The sequence below is a fragment of the Silurus aristotelis genome (genome assembly GCF_946808225.1).
Source record: "Silurus aristotelis genome assembly, chromosome: 2".
Taxonomy (NCBI): domain Eukaryota; kingdom Metazoa; phylum Chordata; class Actinopteri; order Siluriformes; family Siluridae; genus Silurus; species Silurus aristotelis.
In genome coordinates this window covers 35,037,241-35,063,144 of record NC_139575.1, presented here as the reverse complement: position 1 = coordinate 35,063,144, position 25,904 = coordinate 35,037,241, and the positions used below count along the sequence as shown (strand labels likewise).

The following is a 25,904-nucleotide window of genomic DNA, read 5'->3' as shown; positions in this document are numbered from 1 at the left end:
AATGTAATCGTTTGTATTGATTATAAAGCTGATATTTTGTTATGTTTTACAATTATTTTTGCCTAATATTTGACCACATACATACATACATACATACAGCATATAGCTGGATGAACCGATCTATCCGCACGCATACGCCGACCTGTACAGCCTTCAGGGAAGAGCTGCACTTTTGTTTGCATTTCTATGTTTCAGTTTATGGATTTGAAATGCAAAACATGAACTTTTTGCTACCATAGGGCATCAAGGTTTGCATGAATATGTATCAGTGTTGTCCGCTTCGATCCCCTGTCTCTGGAAAAAAGCATCTCATTTTTTTTTTCTGATGCAGCAAGGGATGCTGCTGCAACACAACAACGGCGGGGGTAAAGATATTACAGTCGACAATAATGGAAAGGATTTCTCCAGCTAAAGGAATTAATCCCGCTACGCTGCCGCGTCGCACAACTCGGGTGATGCCGGAGCCTCGTGACAGCCGGGGCCCCTCTAATTATCGCAATGCGGCGGCCGGCGTGTAATTACAGTTCCGAATTGGAATTCAAATTAAATTCGGAGCTCTTATCTAATTTGGAGCGGTAAAATGTAATCCGTCAGAAGTCTCCTGTCGCCCAACCCCCCCCTCCCCCCCCCCCCCCCCCACACACCCCTTAATATCGCCATTTACAAACCAAAACTATTCACGGGAAATGTACTACCAGTGATTCTGTCATATTAAGTGCATCGAGCCAATTAGGAAAACATTTCCGCCTCCAGGAGCTACTACATTAAGAGTTGTTGTTGAAAAAGAAAAGAAATAGGAGCGAGTGAGCAAGCGAGTAGCTAAATTAATTGCGTTGTGTGATACGATGTGATGGTTCAGGGCCGTGCGGCTACAACGAATGAGTGTGGATGAATGAGACATCGATTGAGTGGTTGTGACAGAGCGGGCCGTCTATCTGAGCTCGGGAGCTCCATCATTACCGCTTGATGTCAAAGCAAATTGAAGACGACAGCCCGAATCGGTGAGCGAGAGATACAACAAATAGGACAAGCTGGAGAAAAGTGAGGATTACGGTGAGCCTGTAATAATAATCAGGTTGACACTCCGACTCACGAAAAGGCATAACAGCAACGTACGATGTCTTTGCGACACTGATTTGTTGTTCCACTGACAAACGATTGAGCACTAGTTAGCCGAAGGGGACAGGCCTGTATATATGCCCTTTCACACTGTCGATACTCTGTAATGCTAATAAGCACCTCGTTTGTAGCAGCACGCTCACAGATGTAAGAGCAAAGCAGGACATTGTCCAGCAAGGACTTCAAAGCTTCAAGTGCTGGACAGATGTCCAGCAACATGGATGACCGGTAGCATCTGGAGAAGCACCTGCTCAGAAAGTTAAATGCTAATACTAATCCCCGGCTAACGTTGCACTTTATCTCCCCTGACATGGGCAGAGATGATGTTCATCGTGTGTCTTCTTCAGCTGCTTTGTTAGAGCTGATGGTGTTTGAAGGGTTGAGTTGTATGCAAACGTTAGCAGAAATGCAAATATTCACACGTGGCCAATTTTACAGTTTATTGCACCAGCATCTGTTCACTTAGGCACAATTCTGACCTTGGACTTAAATCCTTTTTTCGTGTTTCGTCAGTCTGTATTTTCTATCCCAAATTTTCAGTCGTAAAGACACGTGCTTGTAATGATGGTGGGTTCAAGAGAGGGCTTAAAAATTACTTTTTAAAACAGGAAGTCTTTCTGCATCCTTTGCTGGTTGAATTTATGGCACTTCAGAAATCATTTAAATGAAAGTTACATCTGAAGTTGCATCTATTATATTTGCTCATATTACAGCCAAGTCTCAAAGCATTTCATAATATAGTCTCGAAATGTACAGTAATCTATTGATTCGTGTTCATAGACACAAATTTCCCTTTTTTTTCTTGTCACTAAAGGGGGACTTTATATTTAATGTATTTCAATAGGAAGTATTTTGAGTGCCTCTGCCAAAGGTTTCTTTTTGCCACTGGATACCACAGAAGTTGTATTGTTTTTTCCTCATTTGTTTTTGATTTTTTTAATCTTCAAGCACCATCACTCAACATTTTTTAGGAGATTTTATATATTTTTATTGCTTTACATTCGGTAAACTTCTCGCTATTATAAACCATCGTCAGTGGTTCCTTCCAGTTTAAACACAGTAAATATATTCTCTCAGTAAATTAAAGAGACTGCGTTAACTAGACACACACACAATTATTACATTTACATTTGTGGCTTTTAGCAGGCGCCCTTATCCAGAGCGACGTACAAAAGTGCTTACTGTTTAACCCATACCCTAACCGTATATTTTCTGCCTTTTTCCTCTGATAAAAATGGAGAAAAAAGATTAGCTTTAGCGTTTTTGTCTGCATTCCCCATGATCCTTTGCCTCCATTGCTATCTAGACAAAGTCAGATGGAGGCAGTCATGCTGAGAGACGCGAAAAAAAGAAGTAAACTCGGGTCCATGAACACGGATCAATAGATTGATGTTCGTGACTATATCACGAAAAGCCACGAGACTGTTGCATATCACTGTTATTTTTCTGTCTAATTCCTTTATTTATTTTTACTCATTGTTTTTGTTGCTGTTTTGTCTGTAATTGGTGTTTTGTCTTTTGCTGCCTTCTTGACCGAGTCACTCAGGTGAAAGAATTTTTTTAGTTACACCTGTTAAGTAAAGGTTAAAAGATTCAGAATTGGCTGTAGAAAAAAAGTCATTGCACACTATATTACACATTATATTATCAAAAGTTTGTGGACACCTGACCGTAAGATTTATATGTGCTTTTTGAACGTCCCATTCCACAATAAAGTCCCCATAAGGTCTTTTGGAAAGATGTTCCACTAGATTATGAAATGTAAACATTTGTGCTCATTCATTATTTAATTGTTTAGAGCTCTTTAGCAGGCCACTAAAGATCTTTCACTTCAACTCATGTGAACTATATCCTCATGGAGCTTGCTTTGTGCACGCTTTGTCATGCTGGAACACATTTGGGTTTCGAAGTTAAAATGATTTTTATTCTATTACATCCCTAAGACAGACAGTAAAATTGTGTATGACCAAATTCGAGGTAACACTTTATGGAAGAGCTACAAATGGCTGGAAAAGTCAGGTGTCCCCATACTTTTTGTCTATATAGTGTAACTCTGAATATGTGAAACTGTCCTTGCAGTGATATTACTTATCATAACTTTTGTTATTAATTTGCAGTCTTATACTAGTGTGAAGTTTTACCTGCTCTCTCCCAGCAAGGGAACATGCCCTATTCAAATCCATTCCAATCTTGCAAACCCCTTATATTCAAGTGGTTGCTACCTGGTGATTTTATTTCACTCTAGCTCTAAAAATGTATTTTTTTTCTCTCCTTGCTTCACTCTTGAGAAAATCTTATCTCCCTTTCTCGAATTCAGAGGTGAAACATCAAAAAAATGATAAAGTAAGTGATCTCATTTTCACTTGAAAAAACCTTCACCATTATTCTGTTTTAATTCCTTCTACTTTTGAGATGTATAGAGGGAACGATGCCGCCGCATCAGTGCACCTGGAGAGAAGGAATATCTAGGTTGCCAGATTGGATTGAAGCCAGTCACATGCTCAAATGTTCCCACCTGAGTGCAAGCCATTTATATGCAGATTTTAATCAGTTATGTGGTTGAATTGAAACTTTAAAAAAGAAAGAAATGGCAAAAAAAAAAAAAAAAAAGCAAAGTGCAATACGAACACTGTGCATAAAAGAAGATCTGTAGACTATTATTTTATACATATGAAAAAATATGTAAAAAATCAGATATGACCGTTAACAAAAATATTTAATTAAATATTTATTATATGAGTTTGTAATTAGTTTTAATATTGATTATGTTTATATTCAAAATATCACTACAAATAATAATAATAATAGTAGTATTAAAAATATAACAATACTATGGTATTATTATAAATAATATAATTGATAGTCTATATTTAATAACGCTATTCCTATTTCAGAACATCAAATTTAAAATTGCCAATTTTAATTTTTGATTTGTTAGTAAATCTAAAGTATGGTTTTTATTTTTTTAACCTATAAACAAAAATAAAGCCAGGATTGCAAGTTTGTCTTTTGGAACACGGTTTGGGTTAATAAATGGTCTGATAATATTTTACTGCAAAGGTTTAAGTAAAATTAAATACGTTTATCACAAACATGGCCAACAATCATTGAATAAATCATTGCAATCCCAAACCGTAAATCATGCAAATCAGAAGAGCACATGATTAAATGGCTTGCTGGCTCCTTCAATTTAATTTGAAATGGGCTAATGATTTAATGGTATCCGTATATAAAATACATTCTTGTAAATAAAATTCATGTAACAAACTTCAACCTGCTAGATGCTCACCATTAGAAACTAAACCAGTTTACTATAAATAAACCATAAATCACAATTCTTAAAACTCTATTAACACCAGACATAGATGTGGGAGTAAAGTGTCCATTAATTGGTGCTTTTTAGACTTGTTTTTCTCTTCAACACTTTAGTTTCTCCTTTTGAAGTTCCCTTTTATTTATTTATTTATGCTTCAGTATTTGAACCTGTTAGTTATGCTCAATGAAAATAACTGAGCTTGAAGGCATCTGACATTCACCTACTGAGAAATAAATTGACATGGGCAGATGTAAGACTACACCAATTCAAGTAGTTAATTGCAAATATTTCAGAACAGAAGTTCTTCAGATTGCTGTAGCCAGTGACTCTAAAATAAATTAAACAGGCCAATGAGCTCTGTATCACATCTATATAATATTTTGTAAATGTTTGAGAGCTTTGAATTGTTTAACATTGCAGAATATATGAGGTCCAAATTCTAACCTTAAATTACCAGTTAAATACTGTTAAACAATAATTAGCAACCCTGTCATTAAAACACTGTCTTTTATGAATATGGGGCAGCATGATTCCGGCCCCACTGGACTTATATTAACAGTTGTAATTCCTATTGTACACCACTAGGGGAAATGGTAACTAGAGAAACTATGTTGAAATCAAAATAAAACTTTGACGATGAGTTGTAGAATTTCAAGTAGTTCTTTTGTGAAATCAATCAACCCCTAAAATGTTGTAAGGAACATGAACAGAATGCTGTAAAGAAGTGGGTCTGGGTCAGATTTCATTCTAGCCCTAGCTGTACATTCATTAAAGTATGAATTACAAGAAGGACAGATGACAAGAACTTCAATGTTGGTATTCCAGGGGATCAGTGTATAAACCCAGAACATTACATACCTGTAATGTTGAGAACTCATTATATATATTTGCTGAACAGTCTTGAATTAATTGTGTGTGTATGTGTGTATGTCTAATTCAATGAGTCCTTGTTAAAAAACACATCCCTTAAACCTAATAGTTTCATTCAGATCACAAGTAGCAGTCACTTATAAGAAGGAAAAAAACAAAAACAAATTTTATTATTTGTTCCTCACAGGTTCCTGAACTAGTTTAAAGATCGTTTGTTGTATCTGTTTGTTTGTTAAAACCAGAATAAACCCAGCACTAATATATAAAATATCAGGACCTCTGAATATTGTATCCATATGTGGATTTGGAAGTCGAAGGCAAACAATGGTATATGATGTCTTTGAATGCACTACCAGACCCAAACCTGTTCCAGCATGACAATGCCCCTGAGTGTTCTGCTATTAAGCTCTCTCACAACCCAAAAGGACCAATTTTCAGTACCTGCCTTTCAGTAAAACCCTTGTGGCTGAATGAGCACAAATCTCCACAAGCACACTCCAAAATCTAGTGGAACATCTTCCCAGAAAAGTGGAGGTTATTATAACAGTAAATGGGACCAAATGTTAAATGGAATGGTGATTATATAGTGTAAAAAACCCAAAGTGCATTTCAGCAATTAAGTCTTTTAAATACTAAAGCAAAAAAACAAAACAAAACAAAAAAAACCCCAAAAAAAACAACAATTAGTCATTACTGCCATTCACAAGTGTTTATCACAGGCTTTAAATCTTGGATTTTGCTCGTCTTTAATAAATTATCTCCTCTGGCTGTTGAGCTTAAAGATTAAAGTTTACTTTAGAGAGCTTCTGAGGAAAGGAAGTGCTGAAACTGCAACACAAGGCAGAATGTTCTTCAAATAAATCCTCAATATCCAATCTATACCTGTTTACCGGCCAAATTCCACTCAGCAAAGATCACACCCTTAGCTGTACTTTTCATTAAGCGTAGGATTCTATAACACTAGAAAATAAGATGAAGCATTAAATCAGAATCAAAATACTGAGTAAATTCTATTTATTTCATAGCTAGATTTTACCCTAAAATCCAACATTTTGTAATGATGGTAATGGCTTGATAATGATACAAAATAAACAATACATAAATAAATCAAAATGAAAAAAAAAAATTAAAATACATCGTGCAAAATAATATGCTGGTCGACTATTAAATCATGTATGCAAAATAAAATTCCACTTGCATTCCGGAAAAAAAAACATTATCAAAATAAAAGTAATTACTAAATTTCCTGAAAGACATTTGTTTCAGAACCCTGAATAGCATTTTTCTTTTCAACCCTATGTTCTTTATTTCTTTCCAATATAAAGATACGTTGTGTTGCACTTAAACTGGAAACCGTTATGAGAAATACAACATACAAAGTGGATGAGGAAGATTGGATTTCTACTACTTGTAAAAATAAATAAAATTCTTCATTTTTGACATCTTTATGGTACAATAACCTTAGTTTCTGATCAGCTCTCATGCACCAAATCACAACCATCTCATTCATGTAGACAATCATCGAAACATGGTCACGTCATCGCTTTCTGCATATTTTTCTTTTTTTTTTGTATATATATGATTCACCCAGAGCTGGAAAAAATTCATAAAACCTTATATTATGTCCAACAAAGAATCAGAAAATGATCAGTTTCTTTTTTTTTTTAAGTTGCAGATAATTTCTTGATAAAATCTAGCTACTGATTTTAATAGCCCTCTTTTTTTTTAAGTTAAGAATAATTAAGTCCTGACACAGAAACTTACATACACATTGACAAAAATCTAATACTGAGGGTCACACCTAGAAAGGAATCACCAATCTTCTTTGATTTCTATGGGAAGCTTCTAAAATTTTGATCATTGCTACCTTGGTTTTTTGCGAATGATATAAAATCCAGTCATCTGACATCAAAAGTCCTACATTGGAAGAGACACCATGAGGTTTCTTTCCTGAAATGTCAACCTTTGCATGTAGACAGAGGATCGATTCAAATTTCATGGAGGGAAAAAAAATGCAGCCATGAAAAACGACTCTTCCACATCCGAGTTTCATTCGCCTAAAAAAACACCTTTGTTCGTTATATATTAGCTGGATTAGGATTTTACTCCATAATTTTAATTAATGCCCAACTAAACGACCACCTCTTTTTGGTTCTCCAACGTTTCTTCTGGTCTTTGTCTACTACCTGTCCTTCCGTTCGTGTGAGCTTGACCTGTCTGCCAGGGCTACACAAAACACTGACGTGTCACGAATGAAAGACTAAACAAAGTCGCACTCTCAAAAGAGAGGAAAATGTGAAGAGGGAAAAAAACACCGGTTAACGTGTTTCATCTGTTCTTCCGAGAGCAGGTGTCCATTGTTTGACTGGAGCTTTTGACCCCTAAATCTGCAATCCCTTTCTCCCCACCGTCCCCGTTGTCTCTTTCTTCTGTCCACAGGTTCAAAAGGTTTTGATGTTGGTCTGTGCCGTGAAGGTGCTGTCCATTTTTGTTTTGTGCCATAACATTTCTTTGTTCTAAGCTCCCGGTGCTGTTGCACTTTTTCGCCAGTGATGGCACCAGTGAGCCAGGCATGAGCAGTGAACTTAGGGAAAGGCTGCTCATAGTCTCTGATAAATGTTCACTGTTAAATGCTTGACTCGATCCTTCAACGATGCTGGTGTCCCCGCCCAAAGGTTCAATGGAGTTAGGGCTGCCATCGCAGCCACTCTGGCTTCTCTGGCGGCCCCTGGTGGCCTGGAGAGTAAAACTGGTTGAGTCAGAGTGCAACCTCTGGCTGAGATCCAAGGAGGGGAGGGTTTCATCTGGTAGAGGGCAAAGCAGAGGTTGTGGTAAAGACATGTCTCTGTGAGGAGGTACGCTGAAGTTGATGCCTTCCTCTAACATTGTCTGCAGGCTGACCTCAGACTTTCCTGTGGCTAATGATGACTCGCTGTGGGAAGGTGGCTGTAAAAAAAAGAATATACAGTATACCATCAAAGAACTTATGAAATTATTTATTGTATTATATTTGATGAATGCATACATTTACTGTATTAAATACAATATACAGTTTATCTACATAAGTATTGGGACACCTGACGTTCTCAGCTATATGTGGTTCTTTCCCAGATCACAAAGCTGAAGGCACACAATTGTAAAGGGTGTCTTTGGATGCAGTATCTATTAAGATAGTGGACCTGAGGTAAGGTCAAAGGTGTTTAACCCTGTTGAACACTTCGGAGATGAATTTATCATTTTTGATCATGACCCCCTTGTGTCTGAATGAGCACAAATCTCCACAAGCATACTCCAAATCAAGCGTGGAACATTCCAATGGAACATCTCCCAGAAGAGTGGACGGAATTATAAGAGCAAATTGGGACTAAATTTAGAATGCGATGTTAAAAAGCACCAGGTGTCCTCAAACTTTTGCCTATATAGTGTATGAGCAAACCTGACCTTTACACCCAAATAAGGTTCATCCCCAAACTTTTTACAAAAAACTGAAGTGCACAATTTTATAATGCGCCTTTGCTTGCTATAGGATTAATCTTTTTATTCACTAGACCTAAGGAACCCCAACCATCTAAAGCATTTGTGTGAAAGAACATGAATGGCCTATGCAAAGCCATGACCTCAGATAATTATTTTTGGAATAAACTGGATCGCAGCCTATGTATAAGACCTTCTTGCCAAACATCAGTGCCTGACCTCAGTAATGTCCTTGTGGGTGAATGGAAAAATCCCCATAGCCACACTCCAAATTCTAGTGGAAAGCTTTCCCAGAAGCTTACTATAACGGCAAAGGGAAGGGGGATGAGGAGGTTCTCAACATCTACAGTATAATGGGATGTTCGACAAGCATAAACAGGTGTGATGATTTGCTGTTGACATCCAATCCAAAAGTACTGTACCTGCACCTGTGAGCCCACGACTCTGCAGTTGGCACCAGGTGACCGAAGTGATGCCCATGAAGCCGGCGAAGTTAGCCTGGAGCCGAGTCGCCCTACCCGCACTGTACCTGAGGCCAGGCTTCCTTTGGGCACAGCTGTGGCTGGGTGGAAGAAGTCTGCCGGGAGATGAAAGAGAGGAGAGGGTGTCCTCCTGTCCCTTCTGCTGCTACTGCTGCCTCGCTCATCATCTGCTGCAGGGGTGTTTAACAAGGCAGCACATGAAAGGGCATAAAGAGGGCAGGACAAATTTTTCAACTTCACCAGAATGCAAACGATAAAACATTTTATATATTATATAATGCATCACTATAATTGCTGCAATATTATTATACCTACTACCCCATGCATTGTGAGATTTAACAAACAGCAGCCATCTGATATTCAGCAGACATTCTTTTATTCAATACAATATCAAATTGGTCATTTTTCCTGTCAGAAATACATCTAAAGTTATGTGAACGACAAATGGTCTGGCTTTGTTTGGTTCATGATACAATAAATCTTATTTTTCTAGCCCTTACTTCCTGTCTTACTGTTCATGTGAACTTGACCTGTTAATTAAGGCTACACAAAACACAGACATTTGCAAATATGGATAATGACATCTACAGTTGTATTCATTATTACATAAATATTGGGATATAAGTTACCCCATAACTGAGAGATTTATTTGAGTTGTTTTTGTCTATGTGCATTTCAAAAGGCAACTGACTGCTGCAGTGCTTCTGTCATTAAATAACGAAACAACATTTAAAATTCACCAGCAACTCTAAGAAAGTGATACAAGTATGCTAAATTAGCCTAAATTAAAGCAATTAGCTTGTTGAATTCATGCGCTAGTTAGGTTTTGTAAACTGGCTTAATACATTTGATAACTCGTTTAGCCAACTTGTCAAACTAGTTAGCTAGGTATGCTTTTGTTCATTGTCTTGTTAGGTTGTCTATCAAGCATTCCAAAGGGGTTATTAAATATTAGCTGACTAGCAAAACATTTTAAATTAAGAAAATTTATTTATCACTTATTGCTAATATAGCTAATCATACAGGATCAGGCAAGATAAACATGTGGGCAGCTTTTACTTATAAAAAAAAATATCTTAACGGACAACACATGCAATGTCAAAGACAGCTTGTAAACACTTTTATTAAGGTATGTGAGACACAACACACTCACAGAAAGTCAGTGTGACCCACAACCGATTTGATCATGACATACATTTGCATTTGCAAGCAGTGACACAAAATACAGACAGGGGCACATCAGAGAGAGTGACGTTTTCCGTACAGCGGGGGTAACATCAAGCACAGTCGGTGAGTCACCACACAAACACACACACACACACACACACACACACACACACACACACACACACACACACACACACACACACACACACACACACACACACACAGTGAATAAAGCTAAAGGCTAATGGCTCCCCAGCTGAGCGACACAAACAGGCAGCCATAGGTGAGTCTGAATTCCGAGCTTAAAGTGAAAATCATGCTGAATCCACATCATGACTTTTTCGTTAATTAGCTATTACTACAGCTTTTAGCAAAAAAATTTTGCTCTAATTTAAACTGCTTTAATTATGCCACCTGTGCCTCTATTGAACTCATTACATCAGTGGAAGAGTTTTAAATGTAGTGACTTTATGCATAACCGATAATCACTCTTGTATAAACACGCATCAGTCTGAGGCTTCTGTTCAACGCTTCACAAGATCACCAGGAAAACAATACGCAAAGTCATGCCATAATCAATCAATTGTAATAACAAGCTGTAGACTTCTAAAAACCCTTCAACGTCGTCAGTAGGAGTAAGACAGAGTACATGTGTGTGAATGAGAGGGAGGGCAGTGGAGTGGTGCGGTTGCAGGGAGAAGATGGAGGAGTTCAGGTACCTGGGGTCAACAGTGTAAATTAATGGAGAGTCTGTAAGAGAAGTAAAGAAAAGAGTGCAGGAAGGGTGGAGTGGGTGGAAAAGAATGATAGCAGGAGTGATTTGTGATAGAAGAGTATCTGCAGGAGTGAAAGGACAAGTTTATAGGACTGTGGTGAGACCTGCGATGTTGTATGGTTTAGAGACAGTGGCATTGAGTAAAAGACAGGAGGTGGAGCTGGAGGTAGCAGAGCTGAGGATGTTGAGATTTTCATTTTGAGTGACGATGATGGACAGGATTAGAAACGATTTTATTAGAGTGACAGCGAATGTAGGACATTTCGGAGACAAGGTGAGGGAGGCGAGATTGAGATGGTTTGGATGTGCAGAGGCGGGACATGGGGTATATAGGAAGAAGAATGCTGAGGATGGAGCCACCAGGAAGGAAAAAAAGAGGAAGGCCAGGGAGGAGGTTTATGGATGTGGGGAGGGAAGACATGCCTCCCATTCCTCAAACTGTCACACAAAGTTGGGCACACAATTATATAAGATGTTTCTGGATGCAGTAGAATTTAATTTTTCCCTTTATATTCCCTTCCCCTATGAGACGCAAACCAGTTCCAGCATGACAACACCCCTTGTACGCAAAGTGAGCTCCATGACGATATGTTTTACATGGGTTGGTGTGGAAGATCTTGAGTGGCCTACTATACAACACTGACCTCAACCCTATTGGGATGACTTGTCTGTACCCCAGGCCTCCTCACCCTACATTAATACCTGACTTTACTAACACCCTTTAGGTGGAATGAGCACAAATCTTCACAGCCACAGCAGGAACCTTCCCAGAAAAGTGGAGGTTATTATAACAGCAAATGGGACACTATTTAGAATGGGACGTTCAAAAAATGTACATAGGACTCTTATGGTCAGGGTTCAACAAACTTTTGATCATATAGTCTATTAGGTTGGTGAGACTTAAATTCCAGACCAATGAGAAATTTGTGTTTAATTGGTATTCATGTTTATTTAGTATTAGTCTGTTAAAATTATGACAGTCTATTTAATGCATGTTGTGAATTTAAAATTTCCAACATGGGCTGTTCTTTCAGATGACTGACCACCACTGACCAAATACCGATTTAGGTTCTTTCCACTGACCAATCACTGATTACTATTGCTTCCACCAGCCAATCATCGATCACCAGTCATCCATACAAGCAATAACTTACCATTGTTTTTTTCTGCCAATCACCATTTTTCCCAATGACCGATTATTCACCATTATTCCCATCTGCTGATCCAGAATAAACATTGTTCTCTCTGACCAATTACTGATCACCAATTTCCCCAATGACCAATCACTGATTACTGCCGTTTCAGTTGAGCAATCACTGGTAATCATTGTTTTCCAGTGTCCAAACAAGATCAACAATGATCCTTTGGATAAATGGCCAATGAATAGATTGACCCCACTGTTCCCACCAACCAATCACAGACCATCATTGTTTCAACAGACCAATCACTGAACCCCATTGTCCTGAACAGCCAGTCACTGACCACCATTGTTTTTCTCCCTTTCTTTGCTCTTCTTTTCTTGTCTATACTGACAAGTATTAAAGGAAATTATTCTATTTGTAACCATTTTCTTCATGTCTATTGGCTGACCTACATCTAAAAACATCTTTCTTGACTTTGTGTTGTGTAAATAAATTTTCTTAAGCTATGTCCAAATATTATATTACAAACTATTATTTCTGTTTTTGCTTGCTACTAACCTGGATTACAAGATAGCACATGATGATGGGATGCTGATTCATTCTGCTTTTGAAAGCCTGAATTAGGAAGAATTCCCCCGCTCTCGCTTCCCATGCTGAAAGCTCGAATCTTAGAATAAGACATGCTGCATTCAGCCGGTGTAGCCTGAAGTTCTTCTAAACTCTGAGAGGTACTGCTCCCTCTTTCTTCCTGAAAAATGGAGCAGATCGGTGTTTGAATGTATGCTTCAAATGAGACAAAATTAGCATTCGGAAACGTCTGGATTTAAAGGTTAGGCATATTAATCTCCCTAAATAGTTATTAGTATTGTAATTTTTTTAAACGCTTTACTTACATGCTTAGCTTGTCATGGGTCATGACATAGCTTTATCATTGCCTCATTAGCATTGTGTAAAGACTGAGCCATATGCTAATCTGCATATAAACTAGGAGCCGTTGGGGCTGCCTGAAGGTAGCTTACGGCAAAGTAAACACTGTTTTAGAAGAAATTATATCATTATTCGGTGGCTGTTCACCTGATACTAATACATCAGCATCAAACACTACGTTTGCCTCGATCGCATTGGAAATTTTTAAAGTGTGTTTAAATTTAGATAAATCAATAATAATAATAATTGGGGAAAAAAAAGCTATTGGTGTTACTGGGCCCATCAGCTTTTCCTTGTTATGCAGTGGATATTAAATTAGCGGTGATGCAGTACAGGGAAAATCAGCCGTGCGAGCCTAAAGCAATGTAACAATCAGCATCACCAATTGGCTGATGTGCCCAAAAGCTCAAATAATACACGAATGTGAGAACACTGATTAGATGATTAGGTGATTAAACATGCATTGATTAGCTCATCAGGAACTAAAGCATGTAAATTAACATTACTTAGGGAATTAAGAAATAGGATCATTAGAGTACAAAGTGGTCTCCCTCGAGGCTTTGAGAGAATGCTGCTGGACAACTGGAGGGAAAAATTTGCCACAAAGTAGAAAGGTTTTAAATGACAGCTTCATCAGACACAGATAAAAAATACATTTTTTACACAATTCACAATTTACACAATCTTTATTTTGGGTAAATGAATTGTTTATGTTTTTTTTTTTTTTTTTTACATTTAATTTATTAAATTTAGATATTATTTATTGCATTTACTCATTTATTTGTAACGAAAAATCTTTTATTAAAATTTATTTGTCAGTCAACTTTTAAAGTTTATTAATCAATTTACTTGTATTGAATCAAAACACATTAATTAATTAATTAATTATGTTTTATTATATACAAATAAATAAATTAATTTAACAATTAAATAATGTATATTGTTACTGAATAAGTTACTTAATTTATTGATGTATTAATTATTTATTTGTCTGTTTATTTAATTTAATGCAATAATTATTTAAATGCTTGTTAGGCCTATTGTCTGTACCTTGATGTCTCTGACAGCTAGTTGGTACACACTGTGGTCATCGAGACTGAGGTCATCCGGAAGTGCTGGAGACGACGACTTGTCTGAGAGCTGTTCTGACATCAGGGAGGCCTGCTCCACCTCAGCCAATCGTATCTTTGGAAATAAGAACGTGTACAATTTACAAAAAGGGAAGACATACAGTGGAGAATAACCGAGGACTTGATAAAAGCATGGAAATCACACAGCTCTCTTACACTTGCACTCCATTCTACAGTAATAGGTTTCTTTGTGACATACAGCAAAACACATGATTGAATCTCATACAGGTCAAGTCAACTATGGCTGCATGTAATGAGGAATACAATTTAAACAGGATCTCAAAAGAATAATTTCTGTATCGTAAGTATTGCATTCTGATTTATGTTCAGCTTACACAGGGGAGTTTGAGGTTGGACGCAATTGAAACTTTATTTTACATGCCTGTTTGGTTGTATGTTTTTTACGTACAAATGATAGCATTAGTTTCGTTTAAAAATTGAGTGTAGTGTCGCATGAAGATTGTTTCAAAAATACCTGGAAAAAAATGAGAGTCAAATTAATACCATGGCAATTTAAGGTAGCTAGACTAGCAGTACCAAACCATCAGACCATAAAAGAATTTAGAGGAAAATATCTATAGATGTAACCCTGGACTTTTTGTGTATTTATTGTTTGTTTCACCTATAAGAGATGTTAGGAAGCTGGGGTCAGACCACAGGGTCAGCGTTGATACAGTGCCCCTGGAACACAGAGGGTTAAAGGCCTTGCTCAAGGCCCCCATGAGTGGCAGCTTCCCCTCATTCCGTAAATTTTTCAAATGATTTAAACAAACAAATCTCGAAAGTTTAATCAGTGAAGCAGGTAGGAAAAGACCATGTGATATTGATAATGGAGAGACGGCAACTGGTGAAAAAAAGAAAGCAGCCTTTAAATGAAAATATTATGACTCATATTGTCTCTATGGGCAGTTCACATGCTTGAAACCTGTATATGTAAATATGTAATATGTGAAGTAACATTGTCTAATGATTTAAGGGAGATTTGATTTGACCATTTATTGTAAATTGAATTCATAAGGAAATAAAAAATTTACTGATTGTTTTGATCTTATGTAAAAAAAAAAAAAAAAGAGAAGAAAAGAAAAGGAAAAAAAAAAACTTTTGAGACCCCTTTAGAGCCCCCTGAGCTAGACTCTTTTTTCAATCTTAATAATTTTTATAATACATTTTTTTTGCTTGCCCTGAAAAATTGCACGGCCCTCTAGGGGTAAGGAATACCTTATACAGGCTTAGGCTTCTTTTTATCAATTGCAGTTTAAATAGTCCATACATTTTAATTGTAACTAATTGTCAGGGATTCACCCTGCCACGCCCCCCTCTGTAGCTGTCAGTAATTCACCCTGCCACGCCCCCGTCTGTAGCTGTCAGAGATCCACCCTGCCACGCCCCCCTCGATAGCAGTCACGCTGCTTCCCAAGATTACCGACAGCTGTGGCTCATGAATGATCAGACTACATAAACTCACGTTCTTGAGTCACAGGCTGTCGGTCGTTATATTGTCATGCAGGTAAATCGCGTGGCTGCTCAAACGCCGGGATTCACCGCTGGCTATTTCTCCGAACTCCATTTCCTTATTGAAGTACTCATTGCCGAAAGCTTTACTTGCATTGGGATTAGGCGTTTGACATTCGCGCTCATAGTGGATACTTCGTTACGAGCGGATGTCTGGGTTTGCTTTTGTTTTCATTGGTGTATGAGTGTTTTGTTTTTTGCACCTCAATAAAGAACATGATTGGACTTTATCTGCTTCCGCGTCTGCAGCCTGACACTAATGATCTTGTATACGATTGTCATGGTATAGAATATACTATTGAGATTGGGTGAAAAATAACAATCAGTGCCCTGGACACCCAACTATTTATAGTTATATGCCAGACACAGAGGTTCAACAGCCAGAAAAAGACGACATTCTTCTTGTTGACTTTTTGCCGAAGAAAACTATGCATTTGGTATGTAGCTAAGTTTAAATTTTGCTACAGGCATAGCATACGCTGTTGTTTCCCACCTCTTGCCTACGATTAACACATTCCAGTTTCCTGTCCTATGATAAATTATATTGCTACATATTCCTAGTTTTATGTAATGTCTTTCACATTAACAATATGTAATGTTTATTATATACATTCATTCATTCATTTCCTCCCGCTTATCCGTAATTCGGGTCGTGGGGGCAGCAGTCTAAGCAGGCCCCGCCTTCGACTGCTGCCCAATCCTCACAGCACCGTCCCTTACGGTTTATTATATACAGGGATTTAGAAATAGTTAATAGAATAGTAATTAAGGTATATGGCTATATTTGGAGAAGTGGGTACTGTAAACCATTCTAATTCTTAGCTTATCAATATATGGGTGTAAAAGAAGTCAGAACTGATGCATATTATACAACATATTTGCATTACTTCAGATGTGTGATAACATACATTATGTGTTTAAAAATGGATAACCCGCAGCTCTTTTAGCAGGAAGCTCAGAGTAGATGAGTGAAGTGAAGGGGGAATTGAAGTGCAGCAAAGTTACGGCTCATGGCATTTCAATTTCCAAGAACCTGTACTCCCACAGACGTTATATCAGCCTGCCCCCTTTGGGGGATGTAAGGAAATATTCCGACTACATAGCAGTCTGGTTATCCTGCCGAAACGAATAAAAGCAGAAGATTGATCCAAAATGTACTGAAGCACACAAAAATACAGGCTCAAGCAGAGATGAACTGATGGGCACAGGTAATGCTGTCACTTAAGCTTTTTGTCCTGCAGCTTAGGTACAAAGTAGTCTAGTATATTGGGATAAAAGTGACGTTTATACTTCTTTACACGAAAATACGATTTTTGGAGGGAAAGAAAAATCAATGTCATGTGATATAACTGGACTAAATTTAGTCCTGGCCCTGAGCTGGTGTTAATGGACTGTAACAAATGCCAGACATTATTAATAACAACAACAATAATAATAATGATATTAATAATAATTTCTTTTTATTTTCTTGATTCTAATAAATAACAATAGAAATATAGTCTTGTATCCAGCCTACTATATTGGACATAATTTTCACATTAATCTTAATGCATTTAAATGAAATAAATGTAATAAAATAAAGCAATTGGTCCAACACTGTGTATTTTTACAGTTTATTTTTTACTTTGCAAACTGGCAGTAACTTTGTGCTTGAGATAAGGAACAAGATACTGAACTGAGGGTGTTACATTGTAATAACAGTGAGATGTATATGCTATAACACTTTAATTTATTATTTTGACATGTTTAATAATGCAATAAAGGATAGGGTCAAGTCAAGTCAAGTTTATTTCTATAGCGCTTTTCACAACAGACATTGTCTCAACGCAGCTTTACAGAATTTAACAGTTAAGGTGAACGATGTGTATTTATCCCTGATGAGCAGCCATGGTGACTGTGGCAAGGAGAAACTACCTTAGATGTTATGAGGAAGAAACCTTGAGAGGAACCAGACTCAAAAGGGGAACCCATCCTCAATTGGGTGACATCAAGAGTGTGATTATAGTCTTTAAACAATACAGACCACCTTAGAGTGAGAACTAACATGAGCACTGGAATGTAAGATTATGAGAACTGATCTTTCTACAGTCTTTTACAGTCATTTGTATAAAACTATATAAAACTATTATAAAACTAAGAGCTACTGAGCAATTCAGTAGCTGAGTTGCTCAGTGACCAATCACCAAGGTGACCAAGCACTCATCTGAAAAGGTTATAGCTCACTTTTAAATCATTTATATAACTTTATCTGTAAATTCTTTCACAGTCTTTGAGATGTCTTGTCATATTTATGTATTTCATTTTAAACACATTTTTTTGCATTATACATTGAGGTTTAAGCAATCTGTCAGGCTCTAGCAATGGACAAGTTGGCCTTAGTCAAGATTAGATTAGATTAGATTCATAGGGAATTGTCCTCAAATATCCTAATTTTAAATTCTTATATTAAAATACACTACAGAACATGATATTATAGCTTTGTTTATGCTGACTTGTATACTTGCACTTTAATTTGTAACGGTGTTCCTTTAATTATAAACCACTAGTTTGAGTTTTATATCCCCTTTTTGAACCAAACTACAATCCCCACACCCCACTGTTAATAAAGTAACTCCAAAAACTCTACTCTTACTTACTTGAGTAGATCATTAGACCAGTAACTTTACTTGTACTTAAGTAAAATTTCAATGACGTAACAGCACTTTTACTTTTGTAGTATATTTTATTCTCTTACCACCTCTGCTGCATAATCATTCTAGACAGATGTCTGTATATATCTACCATGTACAGTATGTTTAGCTCTTTTTATAAGCCAACATTTGCCTTACTGGCTCTAGACCCTCACTTAAATGCTTATACACCCTTTATAGCTTTATATATATATATACTCATTTTAAACAGACTTTAAAACTCACCTATCAACCAAATTACCCTTTGTTTCTTAAAAATCAACACATGGCACTTTTTTAGAAAGCATTACTCTTGGGGTCCTTAGCTACAGTATACCTGGACAATATTTATCAGTGTTGCATACAGTAGATTGTATTCTTGGAGTTCTAAGCTTTGGCCGGGTTGCATATAATAGATATTATTCTTAAGGTTCCAAGCTGTACCTCACAATATTTGGCAGGATGCTTTACTGTCAGTATTATTTTTGGGAAACTAAGCTGTGGCTGGTCAACATTTGATTTGGTAGCATACAGTGACCATTATTCTTGGAATACGCTTATGCATTGCATACTATGTTCTCGGGTATCTAATATATACATTTGTCTTAAAATGCCTAAGAAATACCTAAAAAAAGAGAAGACTTATGTATCTGATGCGTACCCATGCCTTGGTTCTGCTAGAACCATGTTCTCAGAACATTCTGTCACTTCAAAAAGCCGAATAATACCATAAGATCATTTATATAGTTTTGATATTTAAAGCGTTTGGCAGAGAGGTGCTTTGTAGTATCCCATTAAAAATAGATGGATAGTCAGTGTCTAGTGAGAGTCTTGCATTCTAATGCATTCTGAACTCGTTCATGGCAATCTTTTCTTACAGTACAACTTGACCTCTACATTCTTAAGCAAGAACACACAGGCTTAAGCCCAAGGTTAGATTCATGAGCAAATCCTCTATAACTCTCTAAACACCATGTAAGCCTCCAAGTAATTCAATTCTCACTACTCTTGTGTAACTCAACTGTAATTACTGCCCTTAGACGGCAACAATTCACACATACCCAAGTTCATATGTAAATAAGATAACCGGTTTTTGAGGTTGCAGAGTTTCTAGTGTGTGTGTTACCTCTGTAGGCTGGCACCTGCAGCCTTTGCAGACCGCAGGGGACGAGTAGTGATGAAACACAGATCCTGACAGGTTATCAATCATCTGCATCTCGCCCTCTAGGGAGTCTTTAATCAGCAAAGAAACACTATCCAGCCACAGGTTCTCCTGAATACAAACACACATGACAGTATTAGCATTTGGTTGAGGTGTTAATATACGGTTTGTTTGGACACACGTCATAAAATGCACTTTTGGTACCATGTCTGAGCAGCTCTGATTTGGAACCTATTGAAGCGACTGATTGTAGGAATGTGTTTGGGGGCATTTTACAGTAGGTTTGATGTTTCACATAGAATGCAGGAAGTTATTAGCTTGCGCATATAGTTTCAAATGACACAGATTACAGTATCTACCCTGCTGCAGACTACAAACAAGGGGCCTTGTTTATAATAGCTGGATATGAATTGATTGATTCGTGAATCATTTGCAGGAAGATCAATAAAAATCAGTAAATATAATTTCCATTTTGGGAGACTTTTACTTCACTACATTTCAAAGTCAAAAGTCATTCATTTCTTTTTATTTATGAGAGGATTAAAAACTTAACTGGTCAAACACGCAGCAAGCCACCAATTAAGGTAGAGCTTATGATCTGTTTTAAACCTGTTTTGATTGGCGCTTGGTGGTATCTACTTATCACCAACATACAGTTCAAAATCAATTCAACAGCAAGCAGAACATTTAGAGAGGAATAAATGATGGAAGAAACTCCTGACTCTAATTTGCTACAATTCCTGTGGTCTTACTTGCACGATTTTTTTAAGTAGTTAAAAAGAAGGTTTGGGGCTCATGATAATCCTAATAGATATGATTCAGTGATCTTTAATATCATTTTATTAATAGATCGGTGTGTTAGGAAAACAACATTAAAGTCTTTTCCCATAAATTAAGTTGATTAAGCAAAGATTCTTTTGCCAAACATGATAATAGGAACATTATAGTCGTAATGAAATCATTAGATACTTAAGTCCATTTGAAGGTAAACACATTTGTACTTTTACTTAAGTGAACGTTCAAAGGGAGAACCTTTACTTTTACTGGAGTCATATTTTACTGAGTGGATCTCTACTCTAACTCAACTATATAGTTTGTGTACTTCATCCACCACTCTGTACTCTTTATTTCTAATGTGCTACTGCAAATTTATATATGAAGTATACTGGAGTGTTAAAGCTGCATATTTATTTATTTAATAAATGCACACAAACTTTTCACTTCATTCGTTTGGAATTAATTGGAACGTTGACTGCACCCCAGTCCTCCTTACCCTACGTCAGTACCTGATTCGACTGAAACCCTTGTCGCTAATGAGCCCAAATCTCCACAACCACACTGCAAAATAGAGTGGAACAGCAAATGGGACAAAATGTGGACTGGAATGTTCAAAACGCGCATACAATTCTTTTGTGCACAAACTTTCCATATAATATAGGTCTGTACTCTACTCTACTCTAAAATAGTTTTCTACTTTTTTTATATATATTTGCACATTTCATTTCCTTTGCTGCTGGAACACAGAAATTCCCCCACTGTGGAACAAATAAAGTTATATCTTATCTTATTTTGTTTCTAGGTGGTTCCCATTAGCAGTGAAGGTGCAGCAGGGAACATTTTTTAAAACTGACAACATCCTCAGACGGCTGCCCATTTTTTACATATTGTATATTTTTTTATATACAAAATGCTTTACAAACAAGATTACTGCAAAACCCACTAACTCACATTCTCCATCCACTGTCCATGCTATTTCCTTTATTTCTCTCTCTAGCCTGCAGTAGAAGAAATTAATCAGAACTTTGCAGCATGCTGCAGTCCTTCAGTAGCATTTCTGGCTGGCACATAGAAGTACTACAAAACCCTGCATGTGTCCTATTAATTATGTGTCACCATTAAAATGTAAGCCACTGATTAAATGTTGAGTGTAGCAAGCCTTCCAGGCCCTCCCCTGTGTCTTATTAATAAGATCATCACCACTTAAGATATTCGAAGCTATCTAGTTAATTGGACTGCCAGTTTTTGATTATTTTACCCAGGGGTCAATGAGGTGTGCCTTCAAAAGTAGACGAGCCTGCACAAGCGTGTCTTGGAAAGTAAGCGAGCTTGGACAAGTGCGCAAATATCTTCGAGGGATAGATGTGATTACTGTATGATGATGAATTATGATTGGGGTAAAAAAATAGATAAAGCATAAAGAATACACTCAAGCGATGTCTGTTTCTGTCGTTTCCGTAAAGCCTGACTGGCTTTTTGTTTCCTGTGAGGTGATGGCAGCACAAGCACTATTTTTGTTCCCTTTTTTTCCCTGGTGTTCATTGAGCCGTGTTCCTAGCCAGTCATGCATGATCATTCACGTCCAACAATCCTGGAAACCCGTCAGGTGAAAAGAAGCAGAGAGGTCATTGATCTGCCACATCAGACACACCATCACTGGCTCTGTTTATCAGCCAGTTATATCCTGTAGAGCTTTATATATACTCAGTCTAGACAGAACTCAGAACTAACCCTTCACCCAATTCCACCTATGGTCCTTAGAGAGGAACACACTATACTCAGTGGTGGAAAGTAACGAATTACATTTACTTGTGTTACTATAATTGAGTATTTTTTGTGAAAGTGTTTTGTTGGAAGTATTGTACTTAATTAAATGTTTTTAATTATATCAATTACTGAGTAAAAAAATCTAAGAAAAACTGCACTGCACTGATTGATTGATGGGCGGAGAACAAATGCACTAAAGTCACAAGAAAGAAAGATGGAGACGGACAAGCCAGGTGCCAGCGATGCCAGCTGAAAGCGCATAGAAAGTTTTTTAATGTGTGCGCTCACTGTCTGAAGTCTGAATCAGCATTAGCAACTTCTCTCATTATCGTAAATGACATTATAACAGCAGATTTCTTTTTGATGCGAAAGTGCAGAACTCATTAGACTCATAGACTGTAATGGGGTTTTTTTTTCTGTTATCGCACTTTAATTTGTAAAGGTGTTTCTTCAATTAATTAAATAAAAGACAACTAGTTGTTTCTACTTTTAACAAGGTTTTAAAAGGTTAGGGACCACTGATCTAGAGTGTAACAGAACGTTGACTAGACATTCAGTAGCCCAGTCGAGCTCTGTGAGGTCAGACGGTGATCCAATCATTTTTAATATCTCTGAGAGATTATTGATAAAACTCGCTGCAGTAGCTGACATCTAACACGGTAACCTGGTGACCCATGTGGCACATATGCTATGACTGAGGCAGATTTTAAAGAAAATTAGGTAATGAGCTGAACTGACAATGTTGTCAGAAAAACATTTGATGGTGTTCTGTCCCTTTTTTGCTACACAGAGCATCTTTTTTTGTGATTTCAGTATATCAACTAGTTATTAACATGTTTCCCCAGTAGGAGCTCAGCAATGGCACTGATAAACTGCACAGAAATAAAAGTGCACTTTAAAACTTCACCAAATCGCCGTACAGCCGATACACAATGCTCTTTCTTTTTGTCTTGACATTTTAATAGGGCACGGTCGCCCTACATGATTTTCTGCTAGTACTTGCAATCCTTGGAAATGTTAGGGTGTTTATGACAACCATTTATCCAGAGCACATCTCTGAGCATTACTGTTGCGAGCTGAAAAAGAAAAAAATCCGCACTAATAATCACACTGATCTGGCCTTTTCCCTGCTCATACCAAAACTCTTTCTGAGGAAAAAACTGTGAGGCACTTACGAACACTCATCTATGATTGAATAATTACACTTTTGTCAAAGCTTTTCAAATGCTTTAGATGAAAGGTCTTTCTTATATGCATTACCATGCCTGTGGCTGCAAAACCCAGAAAGGAAGTGGTTGCACTTTGATGATCTGCAGTTTATAACCTTGTTTAATGACCTTCATTCAATCACCTGACTGCATTCAGACAAATCTCATTAAACAAACCCAGACTGGCAAAGATATTCTGTATACATACTTTTTTCGGCTTCTCCCATTAGGGGTCACCACAGCGGACCATCCACATGTTTCATTTGGCACATGTTTTTACACTGGATGCCCTTTCCAACGCAACCCTCCCCATCCGGGCTTGGGACCGGCACTAAGAGTTGTGCAACCCTAATGGGTGGGGTTGGTTCCCTGACTGGGGATCTAACCCGGGCCGCAGCGGTGAGAGCGCCGCATCCTAACCACTAGACCACCAGGGAACCTCAAAGATATTCTGTGAAATCTATAAAAAAAACATTTACGTTTATGGCTTTTGGCAGATGCCCTATCCAGATTTATCTCATTCATGCAACTGAGCAACTACTGCATGGAATTAAGGGCCTTGCTCAGGAGCCCGAGAATATCAGCTTGGTGTGTCTGGGATTTGAACTCATGATCTTCAGATCCAAAGACATAGTGTCCATAAGGAATACAAACCATTATGTCCTTTTCTTGATGTCTTTTAAACAGAGCTTCCTGTTCCTTTTATACTCCCTGTGTACCAATTTAGGCATGTTTTAATGTATTTCTATGCGGTATGCTGGGTTAGTTTTATTTACCAGCACCAGAAAACTTCAAGTCTGTCCTATCCACATCGTGGTACATCTGGTGTGCAAACCCTCCATAATATATATGCAGCCATAATATAAACAGCATTGATTAAGCAAACATTATAAAGCTGAAAACTGCATAATTCTCTTTATTTTTAAAGCTGGCAGGTAGTTTTTTTTTCACAGTTTCATGATTAAAAAAAAACTCACTAAGCGAGTATAAAACTTTAACAGCCCCAAAACAAACACCCACAACTCGTTCAGGAACAGCTGGTTATGATTCTGGGTTGGAGAGTTAGAAAAAGAGACAGCAATCCTCTCTCTCTCTCTCTGAGTCTCTGTATATGTTCTAATTCTCACCCTCAATCCAACCCACTAATTATACTGCTTATGGCAATGACAGACTGTCTTCAGTTTGGAACCATGCCAAAAACTGGTAAAGCTAGCTTCTTCTAAAACGATGTAATAAGGTTTAGACTTGATTAACCCTGTAATCAGCACAATCTAAAGAATGACACTGCATTATTTTAAATCTTATCCTTTCGAAATTGTTTATTTCCATATAATGAGTATTCGGACCACTTTTTGTGCTTATTCTTCAATTTATCAGATATTTATGAGCAGAGGTAAACCGAACAATCGATTGATCGGACGGTCGATTAATCTGGTGAATTCTTTTGCCATTATTTTAATTAATTAATCGGCTTTGGACGATTGTGCTGCAAATTAGGCCGATTAATAGGCAGGCGCATTAGTGAGCAGCTAAGCGCATACCAGTAGGTGGCAGTAGTCTGTATTCGTAAACAATCATGTTTGCTCAGTTGCAAAGACAAGTGACAAAAATGACGTAAGTCTTTGCTTTTGTCAGTTCTTTTTCTCGTGTTCTCATTCGCTAAGACGAATAGCAATTCGGAGTTATATATGATGCATTTTTAGAAAGTATGAGAATACCATTTGGAGTATACCTTTTTGGAGCTGTATTGTTTGAAAGGCTTTACCCATCTGTAGTTCAGGAAACAGGTCGCTAACCTGCTAACAAGTGCACTGATTGGAGAGGCTTGTGTTGCTCAATAAATGTTCAATTTAAGCAATTTTCTGTATCACTTCTTATTCCTTAATTGTTAGATTTAATGAGATGAAGGAGGATAAAAAGAAAACCAGGCAACCATATGGGCCAGAAAAATCTGCATCATATATCAGGCATCGGCTGCCCTGATTTCTAGATACCAGATTGCCTTTTATAAATAGATGCTGACCGGAATCAGGGCCCTGTGTTGATCGAGTGGGGAGATTGGTCTTGTTGGTGGTGCATTTTAAATTTCACAATCAGTCCACAGGTGCTGTCGCAAGATGCCGGTCTGCACTATTCTTAGCGCCAAGCTATTAATAGTGCAAGTAGAGCCTATCAAGTTAGGGTCCAAAACAAACACACACCTGCACACACAAACACCAGTGACTCATACTGAGGAAATAAGAGAAAGAGGTAGCTTCTGATTAGGTGGGGTGGTACAGGGTGATAGTGGTTGGATTGGGTTTTTTCCAGTGAACAGAAATACCATTATTCTACTCTCACTTACTTCATGTTCATGCTGTCAGTACCTGGTACAGCATGTCCCTGCGACTCGCTTTTAACATCAAAC

The 25,904-nt window shown here is 37.5% G+C and overlaps 2 protein-coding genes across 3 annotated transcripts in view; both read right to left on the bottom strand.

Moving 5' to 3' along the window:
* LOC310716318 (arf-GAP with dual PH domain-containing protein 1) overlaps positions 1-25,904 on the bottom strand; it is a 172,388-nt gene that overhangs the window by 45,375 nt on the left and 101,109 nt on the right. The gene's annotated exons all lie outside the window — the stretch shown is intronic.
* Positions 6,860-25,904, bottom strand: part of cacna1ib (calcium voltage-gated channel subunit alpha1 Ib) — a 117,962-nt gene continuing 98,917 nt past the window's right edge. The window contains exons 31-35 of one of the 2 annotated variants that reach the window (XM_083522738.1): positions 19,710-19,856; positions 14,323-14,457; positions 12,904-13,093; positions 9,202-9,431; positions 6,860-8,251 (exon numbers count right to left, since the gene is read on the bottom strand). In XM_083522738.1, the coding sequence (XP_083378864.1) occupies positions 7,634-8,251; positions 9,202-9,431; positions 12,904-13,093; positions 14,323-14,457; positions 19,710-19,856 (1,320 nt within the window). In that variant the 3' untranslated portion in view covers positions 6,860-7,633. The remainder of the gene's footprint in view (positions 8,252-9,201; positions 9,432-12,903; positions 13,094-14,322; positions 14,458-19,709; positions 19,857-25,904) is intronic. The other variant, XM_083522739.1, reaches the window with a different exon arrangement.